General features: G+C 46.1%; 1 protein-coding gene across 2 annotated transcripts in view; it reads left to right on the top strand.

Moving 5' to 3' along the window:
• Window positions 1-13559, top strand: part of LOC105480567 (RFT1 glycolipid translocator homolog) — a 44698-nt gene that overhangs the window by 17825 nt on the left and 13314 nt on the right. For both annotated transcript variants that reach the window (XM_011739640.3, XM_011739638.2), the window contains 3 exons: window positions 5106-5184; window positions 10749-10799; window positions 11814-11944. In XM_011739640.3, coding sequence (XP_011737942.2) covers window positions 5106-5184; window positions 10749-10799; window positions 11814-11944 — 261 coding nt within the window. The remainder of the gene's footprint in view (window positions 1-5105; window positions 5185-10748; window positions 10800-11813; window positions 11945-13559) is intronic.

Here is a 13559-nt window from a genome sequence, read left to right as displayed (position 1 = left end):
TGTAACCTTATAATAATGGTACTTCAAATAATGGCTTCCGTTTATATTCATAGACATTTCTGAGGGATTTAAGATAAGAGATTTGCTAATATTTAAGTAAAGCTGAGGAATTTGACTCAGCAAGCATGTATTAAACTTTATTATGGTTAAGCACTGTACCAGATGCCCTGAGTGAGGCCCCTACCCTCAGAACTTGCATGGTGATGGAGAGATAGGATCTGTACTCAACTGTGCTATAGGACTGTGTGTATCTAGTGTTACCAAAATAGAAGCACAGAGGAAGTACTGCTGAATTTCATCTAGGAACTTCAAGGAAGACTTCGTGGAGGAAGCTTCTTTTTTGCTGGACTTTGACATGTGGGTGGGCAGAGGTTAAATGTATATGTGTGGTAGAGATGGGCATTCGTGACCACAGAAGGAAAATTTGCTCAGTGCTTGTTATCTGCCCATCACTCTGTTGGAATTGGGAATGTAGAGATGCCTGGGGTACTTAGGTTGGCTGGACTATGGGGGAAGGGAGAGAAAGGAAAAAGTGGCAGGAAGTTATGAAGGAGAGTAAACCTGGCTGCCAGGCTAGGGTCAGTTGGCAGTGGCCTCCGTGCTATGGAGCTTGGGTTTAATTCAGGGGCAGTGGAGCCCCTGAAAGGTTTTTGAACAGCACCATGATCAAACTGTCTGTATTGAGGAGCTTGCCGTCTCTTACAGTTATAGTGTCTTATTTTTCTTCATTCAATCCTCATAGTGGCGAGCCAGAACTTCTTATCCCATTTTGCAGATGAGAAAGCCAAGGCTTAGCAAAGTTAAGTATCTTGTTCACGGTGACATTTACACTAATAACTCAAGGAGCTGCAGGTCGAGCCCCAGTCTCCAAACTTGACTCCAAAGCCTGAAGCTGCAATGAGAAAGATAGGCTAGAGAAAGAGTAAGAAGCAAAAAAGCTCATTGGGAGCCTGTGGCAATTGTCCGGGTGAGGAGTAAGGACAGGGGAAGGATGGATGAAAGTGGGAAAATGGGTGAAGCTGGGGCAGCATCGATAGCCCCAGAGTGACTGGGATAGGTGGAGCAAGAGGGAGAGGAAGGAGTGCTGTGTAGGGTGGAGGAGGTGATGGAGGGCAGTGGACGGGATGGTAGCCTCACACTCCCTAGTGACTCTTGTCATTGTGGTAAGGATGTGGCTGATCATCCTGAGTCAGAAGAGTTTGGGAAGTGGACGAGTGACTCAGGTGAAAGTGTGATGAGCCTCTGAGTTCTGATTCCGGACCTTCCCTGAGTTACCGTCCGTCACCTTTGACCACCCCAGCCGCCGTTTCTCCATTATTACTCTGAGGCAGTGGAATGGCTTGTTGGTCAGGGTATTCCGGGGAAATTCCCGGCTATTTAGATCAGCTCGTCAGTACCAACCCAGCTATTGTGAAATAGGCCTCTTTTGACTGCCCGAAGTGACACCTCCATTCTGAATAGAATGGTAAAAGTCCACCACATGCTTCCTCTCTCCCACCACTCAGCCCCTGCCTGGAGAAGCCACATCCCAGATTGGATTTCCTGCCTCTGTGTCCTTAATGAGCACTTTAGTAAGTGGTGTCGCCATTCTTCTGAACCACAAGCCCATTTAAACCAAAGGCATTAGGAAAATCAAGTATGAGCTCTCAGCTTAGGTACACCATCATGATTTCATTCTCCCAAAGAACTTTGTCTTTAAAGAGCTCAATCATCTTCCCAAATCCATTCACAACCTGCAGGCAAGCAGGCATCACGAGAGCCTCATGACAAGCAGCAGCCTTTGTTTCCTTTTAAAAGAAGACAGGTCCTGCTTTGCTGACCCCTGGGAGGACCACCACAGTATGGCAAGGGGTGAGAAGCGGTGTGAGAGAGAGAAGGTGCTGAAGCGGGCTGTGGCCAGAATCCAAGTCTGAAGATGACATGGTCCCCAGTGCCCCCTAGTGGTGGGAAGTTGTCTGGTGCTCTTTGTTCTGGGGAAAAGGAAGATGGCCTGTTTTAAGCATCTTGTGGCCCAATTTCCTTCTCATCAGGGAAGATTTACTCCTGAGCTAAAGAGATATCCTGGCATCTGCTCTAGGGTCTGTGATTCCCTGAGGGCAGCACTATTTGGGAGGATTCACACTTGTGCTCCCTGTGTCTGGAAAAAAGGCTCAGAAACCAAGGGGTAAAGAGAATGGGGGCTAGAAGTGATCCTTGCTTTCAGAGGTGCTCTAGACTTGCCCTGTCCTAAATAGTAGCCACCAGCCACATGTGGCTATAGAGCATTCTGGAATGTAGCTAGTCTGAATTGAGATGAGTCATAAATGCAAAATACATGTTGGATTTCAAAGTCTTGATATGAAAAAAAATTTTATTTGTTTTATTAATTTATTTTACTTTTTTTATTTTTTTGAGACAGAGTCTCGCTCTGTCACCCAGGCTGGAGTGCAATGGCATGATCTCAGTTGACTGCAAGCTCCACCTCCCGGGTTCATGCCATTATCCTGCCTAAGCCTCCTGAGTAACTGGGACTACAGGCGCCCGCCACCACACCTGGCTAATTTTTTGTATTTTTAGTATAGACGGGGTCTCACCGTGTTAGCCAGGATGGTCTCGATCTCCTGACCTCGTGATCGACCTGCCTCAACCTCCCAAAGTGCTGGGATTACAGGTGTGAGCCACCGTGCCCAGCCGAAAAAAAATATTTTTACATGGATTACTTGTTGAAATGATAATATTTTGCTTAAATAAATATATTAAAATTAATTTCACTTGTTTCTTTTTCCTGTGCACTGTGGCTGCTAGAAAATTTAACATTACATTTCTACTGGATGGCATTGCTCTTCACGGATGGGCTTTGTGCCCAGAACAGGGGCCCACATGACTAAGACAGGTTTCAGGCCTGCCTTGGGCCCACTTCCAGAGCTATGGCTAACCTTTTGGAGAGGTAGAGTGGGCTTGGCCTTTGTAATTCAGCCCTCCCCTCCCAAAAAGCCCTTTGAAATCCTACCATTCAGAAGTCATCACTTTGTATAATCACAACTTTTCAAAATGCAAGTACCCCAGGATTAAAAACCTAACATCAACCAGGCGTGGTGGCTCACACCTGGAATCCCAGTACTTTGGGAGCCAAGGTGGGAGGATTGCTTGAGGCCAGGAGTTTGAGACCAGCCTGGGCAATGCAGCAAGACCCTCACTCTACAAAAATTTTAAAAATGAACCAGGCATGGTGGCACACACCTGTAGTCCCAGCTATTCTGGAGGCTGAGGGGGGAAGATGGCTTGAGCCTGGGAGTTTGAGGTTATAGTGAGCTATGATCACACCACTGTATTCCAACCTGGGTGATAGAGTGAGACCCTGTTTCTAAAACAAAATGAAACAGAAAGCCAAACACCTAGTCTAAATATTCTGGGATCCCAGGGTGCCTACAAGATAGAGGTGGGGGCCCCAGAGAGAGCTGTGGGAGGTAGAAAAATAGGAGTTGGGGCCGGGCGCAGTGGCTCAAGCCTGTAATCCCAGCACTTTGGGAGGCCGAGACGGGCGGATCATGAGGTCAGGAGATCGAGACCATCCTGGCTAATATGGTGAAACCCCGTCTCTACTAAAAATACAAAAAACTAGCCGGGCAAGGTGGTGGGCGCCTGTAGTCCCAGCTACTCAGGAGGCTGAGGCAGGAGAATGGCGTAAACCCGGGAGGCGGAGCTTGCAGTGAGCTGAGATCCGGCCACTGCACTCCAGCCTGGGCGACAAAGCGAGACTCCGTCTCAAAAAAAAAAAAAAAAAAAAAAAAAAAAGAAAAATAGGAGTTGGAGGATACTGAGCCCCCTGGCTGCCTTGCTCTTCCATTTTGTGCTCAGCTCCCTGGCTTTGAAGCCACCTGTCTCTTAACAGGTTGACCTGTACCCTACCTGTTTCTTTGTCCTTGGGAAATGGGCCATTTGGTGCCTGCTGGGAGTTTTATTTATTTATTTATTTTTGAGCCAGATTCTTGTTCTGTCACCCAGACTGGAGTGCAGTGATGCCATCTCAGCTCACTGCAACCTCTGTCTTCCAGGTTCAAGTGATTCTTGTGCCGCAGCCTCCCAAGTAGTTAAGATTACAGACACATACCACCACGCCCAGCTCATTTTTGTATTTTTAGTGGAGATGGGGTTTTTGCCTTTTTGCAGGCTGGTCTCAAGCTTCTGGCCTCAAGTGATCCACCCACCTCAGCCTCCCAAAGTGTTGTGATTATAGTCGTGAGCCACCTCACCTGGCCTGGAGTTTTAGAAGAGTCATATCAGAAATTTTATTTTCGGCTGGGCGCGGTGGCTCACGCCTGTAATCCTAGCACTTTGAGAGGCTGAGGCGGGCGGATCATGAGGTCGCGAGATCGAGACCATCCTGGCCAACATAGTGAAACCTCGTCTCTACTAAGAATACAAAAAATTAGCTGAGCGTGGTGGCACGTGCCTCTAGTCCCTGCTACTCGGGAGGCTGAGGCAGGGGAATCACTTGAACCTGAGAGGCGGAGGTTGCAGTGAGCCAAGATCGTGCCTTTGCACTCCAGCCTGGCAACAGAGTGAGACTCTGTCTCAAAAAAAAAAAAAAAAAGAAATTTTATTTCCTCCATTCCTCTGTCATACCCATTCTGAGTCATTTACCTGACCTGTGAAAGCTAAATTTCTTTTGAAATACAGAGGGGCACCTCCTATACTTTGTGTAAAATGGCCCTGGATGGCTGAACATAGCATTACAATGTGCAGTATATGGAGCAGAATTTGTTCTGCAGCCTGGCATGCTTTAGACAGTTTTTAAGGAAAGAACAAACTGTGAGCTGTATGTGTTATCTGTGGACAGTGTACTGTGTGGGCCCCCAAGGGACAGCAGCAATTCTTTAGGGGTCTCAGTATATGAGTCTTGGGCAGGCCCTTACAGACTTTGGCTTTGTGTTTAGTAATGTAAATTCTTCCCCAGTGTTTGTGAGATGGCTTCTGTGTGCTTAGCATTGAATGAGGATTCAGTGGAGACTATCCAAGTTGGGATTTAGGGATCAGAATGCATTTGCCTCTCATGTAGCATTGCATTCTTAGACTTGCAATGCCTGTGATGTTTTTGTTTTGTTTTGTTTTGTTTTCTCTTCTAGGCACTTATCAACTGGAAAGAGGCTAAACTGACTTGGAGTTTTTTCAAACAGTCTTTCTTGAAACAGATTTTGACAGAAGGTAAGTTGACGGTCACTCTGAATGGTCGGGAGACCATAGTAGAAGGGGATTTCATAGGACTGCCAATTACCTGGGTCCAGATCACCTGTTTAGAGCCTCTGGGGCTGAAGAACTTCCGAAATGGGAGGAGGGGGCTTAATACAGAGAACGAAACCAACGTCTATTTAGTTTTGTGCTTTACTTAGGTGGTCTAATTTAAATCTCTCCACAGCCTTGTAAGAAAGATATTATTCCCCTTCATTATGGATGAGGAAACTGAGAGTCAGTGAGGTTGCAGAACTTCTTTAGGGTTTTGTAGTAACAGGGAACAGCTTAATTGGGATCCAGGTCTAACTCCAAAACCCCATGTTATATGATTTTTATGAGTTTATTATAAAAGTATTATATCAGTTACATAAAACTATTTTTATCTTTTTTTTTTTTTTTTTTTTTTTTGAGATGGAGACTTGCTCCATCGCCCAGGCTCTGGAGTGCAGTGGCTCCATCTCAGCTCACTGCACGCTCCGCCTCCTGAGTTCATGCGGTTCTTCTGCCTCAGCCTCCCGAGTAGCTGGGACTACAGGCGCCACCACCACACCTGGCTAATTTTTTTGTATTTTTAGTAGAGATGGGGTTTCACCGTGTTAGCCAGGATGGTCTCGATCTCCTGACCTCGTGATCCGCCCACCTCGGCCTCCCAAAGTGCTGGGATTACGGGTGTGAGCTACTGCACTTGACTGGGATTTATTTTCTTAAACAATAAAATGCGCTTGTATGAGAGTTTGGTCAGACTTTGGTCTTTTCAGTTTACCTATGACAGAGCTCAATGTGGAGGGCCAGCAAGGGGCTGGAAGCACATTTGGTTTTTGTATGTATATGTGTTGGTTTATTTGTACCCAGCTTTAATTAGAAAAATGAGATTTTGGCCGGGCGCGGTGGCTCACGCCTGTAATCCCAGCACTTCGGGAGGCCGAGGCGGGCGGATCACAAGGTCAGGAGATCGAGACCACGGTGAAACCCCGTCTCTACTAAAAATACAAAAAATTAGCTGGGCGCGGTGGCGGATGCCTGTAGTCCAAGCTACTCAGGAGGCTGAGGCAGGAGAATGGCATGAACCCGGGAGGCGGAGCTTGCAGTGAGCCGAGATCGCGCCACTGCACTCCAGCCTGGGCAACAGAGCGAGACTCCGTCTCAAAAAAAAAAAAAAAAAAAAGAAAAATGAGATTTTAAGGCAACTATTAAGTTGCTGAAGGTGGTAGTTTCTCTCTTCATATATATTTCATATCCATATACCTATTACTGAATGTATTTTTTAATCTTTTCAAAAATTATCTTTTAATTATAAAATATAGTCCCATTAGAAAAAAATAAGAACATAGAAAAAATAATACTAGCATTCTAATACAACTGTTATTATCTTGGTATTTTATTTTACCCCCATCTGTATTTTTTGTTCATTATGTTTCCAAAGAAAAGCAGCTCCCCCTATGCCTCACTTTCCCCGTCTGTGAACAAGGGGATAGAACCAGGCAGTGTCTGAGGGCTCTCTGATCTTTGAGAGTGCACACATGCTTCTAGCCTAACCTTATAACTTTGCTATTACAAAAATGAAACTGTTCCGAGGCCTTCTTGGGGAAGGGAGGGTCAGAAGCCTCGGAAGAGCTGAGTGAAGGGCCTGAGCACTTAGCTCCTGGAGAGCAGGGAGTGTGCCGTTCACCACTGCCACTGCCTCCCTGTGGCCTGGCACAGGAGGGCTGTGCAGCATGTATTTGTGAATGGAGTAAGAAAAGGCAACAAGGTAACTATTGTGAAATGGTGTGTGATGATAGTTCATGTTGTTGTAAGAACAGGAAAATCGGTGGAGGGAGTTTTGGAAAGGACAGTTGCTCATATGCACTTTTTTCCTTCCAAGGTTTTAAGAGCAGTTTTAATGAGTTTGAGGAATGGATCCAGTCCAAGTGATGGCCCTAAATTGGTTTTCTGGATTGCAGACAACACATGTCTCTAGACATGTCTTTGCAGCAGCTGGTTTAAGTTTACTGCAAACAAAAGCCTCCAGAGCTCAACCTGAATGCAGTGCCAGGAGCCTGCTCCATGGGTGGATCCCCCTAGCCTGACTCCCTGACTGGCACAGTGCCATTAGGAACTTCTCAGGGCCTCCATCTCTGTGGCTGTGAAATAAGGAAGTTGCCTGACTGAGATCCTCAGATTCGTTGTTTTTTTTTTTTTTTTTCTTGAGACAGAGTCTCGCTCTGTCGCCCAGGCTGGAGTGCAGCAGCGCACGGTCTCTGCTCACTGCAAGCTGCGCCTCCCGGGTTCACGCCATTCTCCTGCCTCAGCCTCCCAAGTAGCTGGAACTACAGGCACCCGCCACTATGGCCAGCTAATTTTTTGTGTTATTTTTAGTAGAGATGGGGTTTCACTGTGTTAGCCAGGATGGTCTCGATCTCCTGACCTCGTGATCCACCTGCCTCGGCCTCCCAAAGTGCTGGGATTATAGACGTGAGCCACTGCCCCCGGCCCGTTATATTTTTAAAACTATAGCTCTAAAAAAGTTGAAATCCCTGGTTTTTTTTGGTTGTTGTTTTTTGTTTTTTTGTAGATAGGGTCTCACTCTGTCACCCAGGCTGGAATGCAGTGGTGCAAACACAGCTCGCTGCAGTCTTGACCTCTCAGGCTCAAGTGATCCTCCCACCTCAGCCTCCCAAGTAGCTGGGACTACAGGGAAGGCACCTACCAATACGCCTAGCTAATATTTTAAATTTTGTAGGGACAGGGTCTTGTGATGTTGCCCAGACTGGTCTTGAACTCCTGGACTCAAGCGATCCTCCTGCCTCGGCCTCCCAAAGTGCTGGACTTACAGGCATGAGCCACTGAGCTGGGCCTGAAATCACTTTTTGTAGTAGCAAAAATGTATGTGCTGTTACTTCTGCCCCCACATTTCCTGAACAGTATGCCAGGTGCTGAGAATACTGAGATGAATGAGTAACAGGCCATGGCCTCAAGCATTTCATTCTCTCACCAAAGACATAGACGTTTGTGTGGTTAACTGTTACTGGGCTGTGAGGGGTGTAGTACTTGGAAACTCATTTCCTAGAACTTTGCTAGGAAACCAGGGTCATAGAGATGACTGAGAGGGGCTCATGCCCTCAGGGAGTTTATAGAATGTAGGAAGGAGAGCCTATTCTGCCAAAAGACAGGGAGGGCCCTGCAGAAAAGACACTCTAGGTGATGAGAATGACAAGAGCCAAGGCAGGCCCAGCCTGACTCAAAGCAGCTGGAGGGCTAAAACCTGGGAGGTAGGGTGCAGCAGAAGATGACAGGGTGATGAGGGTGAGGTTGACGAAGGGAAGCCAAAATGATAGCTTGGGGTCAGTGTATAAAAGCCCGCAAATGCAGAATTAAGGAGCCTGGACTTTTTGTAAACATTAAAGAGCCATTTTGGCCAGGCGCGGTGGCTCACGCCTGTAATCCCAGCACTGTGGGAGGCAGAGGAGGGCAGATCACCTGAGGTCAGGAGTTCGAGACCAGCCTGGCTAGCACAGTGAAACCCCATCTCTACTAAAAATACAAAAATTACCTGGGCGTGGTGGTGGGTACCTGTAATCTCAGCTACCCAGGAGGCACAGGCTGTAGTGAGCCCAGATAGCGCCATTGCACTCCAGCCTGGGCAACAAGAGTGAAACTCTGTCTCAAAAGAAAAAAAAAAGAGAGAGCCATTTAAAGATATGAAAGCAGGCCGGGTGCATTGGCTCACGCCTGTAATCCCAGCACTTTGGGAGGCTGAGGTGGGAGGTCAGGAGTGCAAAACCAGTCTGGCTAGCGTGGCAAAACCCCGTTCCCACTAAAAACTGAAAAAATTAGCCGGGCGTGGTGGCGGGCGCCTGTAATCCCAGCTACTCAAGAGGCTGAGGCAGAAGAATCGCTTGAACCCAGGAAGCAGAAGTTGCAGTGAATGAGATCATGCCACTGCACTCCAGTCTGGGTGACAGAGCAAGACTCCGTCTAAAAAAAAAAAAAAAAAAGATATGAAAGCAGAGACTGATTTAAGAGCTGTGTTTGAGGCTGGGCGCAGTGGCTCACACCTGTAATCCCAGCACTTTGGGAGGCCAAGGCGGGTGAATCACTTGAGGTCAGGAGTTTGAAACTAGCCTGGCCAACATGGTGAAACCCGTCTACTAAAAATACAAAAAAAAAAAAAAGAAAAAAAATTGCTGGGTGTGGTGGTGGGCATCTGTAATCCCAGCTACTCGGGAGGCTGAGGCAAAAGAATCTCTTATGTCCGGGAGGTAGAGCTTTCAGTGAGCTGAGATGGCACCACTGCATTCCAGCCTGGGCAGCAGAGCAAGACTCAGTCTCAAAAAAAATAAAAGCAACAACGACAAAACAAAACTATTTGCACAAGCTGGAACTGTTAGCAGTGAGGGTAGATCCAAGCAGCACAGAGACACAGGCCTATGAGGACCCGCAGTGATCCCTACCACAAACACAGTGGCGGGGGCTTGGAGAGAGAGGCAGGGTGGGAGAAAGCCTTGAGAGAAGATCCTCACTGCTTCCAGCCTCTTGATGCTTTCCTTTTTGAGCAAGTTACTAGGAGGTGAGAATTTGCCCTTCAGGGCGCGGGCACTGTTTAGTGCTCTTTTCCCATAGTGGTCAACACTTTTTCCTCATAGATGAGAAGCTTCACGAAAGCCAGGGGGATGGGAGCCCTGGCTGGTGTCTTCACCTTGAAGGCATTAGACTGTCTTACATTTGAATCATGAACTCAGGCCTGATTTTTGTAGTAGCAAAAATGTATGTGCTGTTGCTTCTGCCCCCTCAGGCCTGAGTTCCTGATTCAAATCTAAGACAGTCTAATGCCTTGCCAGCCCCAGGGAGCTGTCTCCACCCCTGAGGAACCCTTGAATAAGCTTGTGCATATAATCATGGATGCTTCACAGATAATTTACGCGCAGATTATCTGACCTCCCCTTAAAACTTGGGACCATTGCCTGCGCGTGGTAGCTCACGCCTGTAATCCCAGCACTTTGGGAGGTGGAGACGGCGGATCATGAGGTCAGGAGATCGAGACCACCCCGTCTCTACTAAAAATACAAAAATATTAGCCGGGCGTGGTGGCGGGCGCCTGTAGTCCCAGCTACTCGGGAGGTTGAGGCAGGAGAATGGCGTGAACCTGGGAGATGGAGCTTGCAGTGAGCCGAGATTGCGCCACTGCACTCCGCCTGGGCAACACAGCAAGACTCCGTCTCAAAAAAAAAAAAACTTGGGACCATCATTTTCATTATTAACATTTAATAATCTCCACATACTTTTTTAAAAACTTATTTTTAGACTTTTTTATTATTTTTTTTTATTTTTAATTTTACTGGCTTGGAGATTCGCTGTCAATGAAGTCCTCGGCACTTTCCAAATTGTTACTTTGAGATTATTTGAAATCAACATTAGGACAAGGATATGTCTTTAACTGATTATCTAATATTTCTCCTTTATTTGTCAGCTGGAAAAGTTGATAGCTAGTAAGAGAAAGGAAACAATAAAGTAATGTGCATTTGACATTGCTAATTATTTTGCTTTTTTGTTTATAGGCGAGCGATACGTGATGACATTTTTGAACGTATTGAATTTTGGTGATCAGGGTAAGATGAAATTCTGTAGTGTTTTAATTAAAGGTTAATACTATTAATAGATACTTCCTAACATTTTTCTCCGATATATTTAATGAAAGATGAACCTGAAGATTAAAAAAAATCCTGAAGATTGTAAATTGTAGGTCTTCGTACTGACTGTGCCCTCCAGTGTGACTTTGGTGGCAGGTGTTCTGGTGAGACCCTGGCCCTCTAGTTCGCCTCCTAAGAGCTCTGGTGTTCATTTTGGGGGGTGGGAGGTGCCAAGAGAGGAGAAAAGGGAGCTCACCATCACAGCCACAAGAATCTGCCCCATATTTGTGTAGCTACATAGTCTTTTAGTATTTTCATTTTTATCTTTTAATGTAATACCAAAGTAATGGAAATCAAATAGAAAAACATCAACTTTGCATTAATGACCTGTATAAGAAAGTACTGTTGATGGAAGCATTCTGTATCTTGACTGTATCAATGTTGGTATCCTGGTTGTAATACTGTACTACAGTTTTACAAAATGTTACCACTGGGTAAAGGGCATATGGGATCCCTCTATTACTTCCTTTTTTTTTTTTTTTTTTTTTTTTTTTTTTGAGACAGGGTCTCACTCTCTTGCCCTCTTGCCCAGGCTGGAGTGCAGTGGTACCATCACAGCTCACTGCAGCCTCAACTTCCTGGGCTTGGGCTTGGGTGATTCCCCCCACCTCAGCCTCCCAAATAACTGGGACTACAAATGCACACCACCATGCCTGGCTAATTTTTTCCGTTTTTGTAGAGACAGGGTTTCTTCATGTTTCCAAGGCTCATCTCAAACTCCTGGGCTCAAGCAGTCCACCCACTCTGGCCTCCCAAAGTGCTGGGAATACAGTCATGAGCCACCATGCCCGGCCACTGTAACTCTGTGTGAATCTATAATTATCTGAAGATAAACAAACTTTAATGAAATATTAAATAACAATTTTAATAGTGCTATGAAAATTAAAGTAGAAAAACCAAGATGATTGTTGTTTCTTCTTTTTTGTTTTGTAGGTGTGTATGATATAGTGAATAATCTTGGCTCCCTTGTGGCCAGATTAATTTTCCAGCCCATAGAGGAAAGTTTTTATATATTTTTTGCTAAGGTGCTGGAGAGGGAAAAGGATGCCACACTTCAGAAGCAGGTAGTGTTGGTTCTTATATCATCTCTCAAGTGAATTCTCCCTTTAATTGCAAGACAAACAGATAGGAATGTGAAGCAGTCTGTTTCTCTTCTGTTTGATCAGGAATTTTCTTACAGATTTCATTCTTCTATTACATTCTGTATGATAGCGGGACCCAGGGCTCACCTCTTCTTTCGTGGCCTTCTCCCTTTGCTCTTGGCTGTCCCTTCCTTCTCAGCCCTTTGTTATATTCTTTGTGACCTTTCTCTTTTTTTTTTTTTTTGAGATAGAGTCTTGCTCTGACGCCCAGCCTGGAGTGCAGTGGCATGACCTCGGCTCACTGCAACCTCCACCTCCCAGGTTCAAACGATTCTCCTGCCTCAGCCTCCTGATGAGTAGCTGGGACTACAGGCATGCACCACCACACCCAGCTAATTGTTGTGTTTTTAGTAGAGATGGGGTTTTGCCATATTGGCCAGGCTGGTCTTGAACCCCCGACCTAAGGCAATCTGCCCACTTCAGCCTCCCAGAGTGCTAGGATTACAGGCATGAGCCACCGTACCCGGACATGTGACCTTACTCTTGATCCAGCCCTCTCAGGACTCTCTAAAGCTGTCCCCATTGCCCTGCAGATGCCCAGCCATGGGCTAGTCTTAGGCATAAGAATGCCTCCCCTATCCTCAGAGTCTCAAGAGCCAAAGGATGCAGAAGTTGGAGCCAGGCTAATCGAGGAAGGAGAGGATGTGGTTGTTGGCTTTCACTCACCACACCAATTGTTTAAGCTTCTTACAACTGGGACGTGCCCAGAGCCACACTCTGACTATAAGATTCTATATACTCAGGTTGGTAAATACAGAAGAAGAGATTTTAATCTAGGCGTATCTGGTTGTAGGAGCTTCACTTTTTCCAAAACCACTGAAAATGTCTGAGTTTTAGAATAGCAAGCTAGTTGAGCCTCTTGCATGTCTTAGAAGATATTTAGTAAAATACAGTTTATGCACAATATCTCAAAATGAGCTAATCTGGTACTCAGTCTGATTTAGGAATATTTTCCTAAGAGTACAATCACAGTAACATCATAATTTTGGAATGTTTAGCAGGAGAGGCACAGAGCTGGCTAGTGTACATGAAAAGTTGCTGCACATTTAAGAATAAATATTAGGGCCGGGGCACGCCTGTAATCCCAGCACTTTGGGAGGCCGAGGCGGGCGGATCACGAGGTCAGGAGATCGAGACCATCCTGGCTAACACAGTGAAACCCCGTCTCTACTAAAAATACAAAAAATTAGCCGGGCGTGGTGGTGGGCGCCTGTGGTCCCAGCTACTCGGGAGGCTGAGGCAGGAGAATGGCGTGAACCCGGGAGGCAGAGCTTGCAGTGAGCTGAGATTGTGCCACTTCACTCCAGCCTGGGTGAGAGCGAGACTCCGTCTCAAAAAAAAAAAAAAAAAAAAGAATATTAGTGGCCTGATGCAGTGGCTCATGCCTGTAAGCCTCATGCTTTGGGAGGCCAAGGCAGGAGGATTGCTTGAGGCCAGGAGTTTGAGATTAGCCTGGCCAACACAGTGAGACTCCCTTCTCTACTTCTATTAAAAAATAAATAAAATAAATAAATATCAGAGGGGAAAGTGCATGTTT

Source organism: Macaca nemestrina, chromosome 2, assembly GCF_043159975.1.
Source record: "Macaca nemestrina isolate mMacNem1 chromosome 2, mMacNem.hap1, whole genome shotgun sequence".
NCBI lineage: Eukaryota > Metazoa > Chordata > Mammalia > Primates > Cercopithecidae > Macaca > Macaca nemestrina.
The sequence above is the reverse complement of the archived record's forward strand: the minus strand, read 5'-3'. Positions and strand labels throughout refer to the sequence as shown.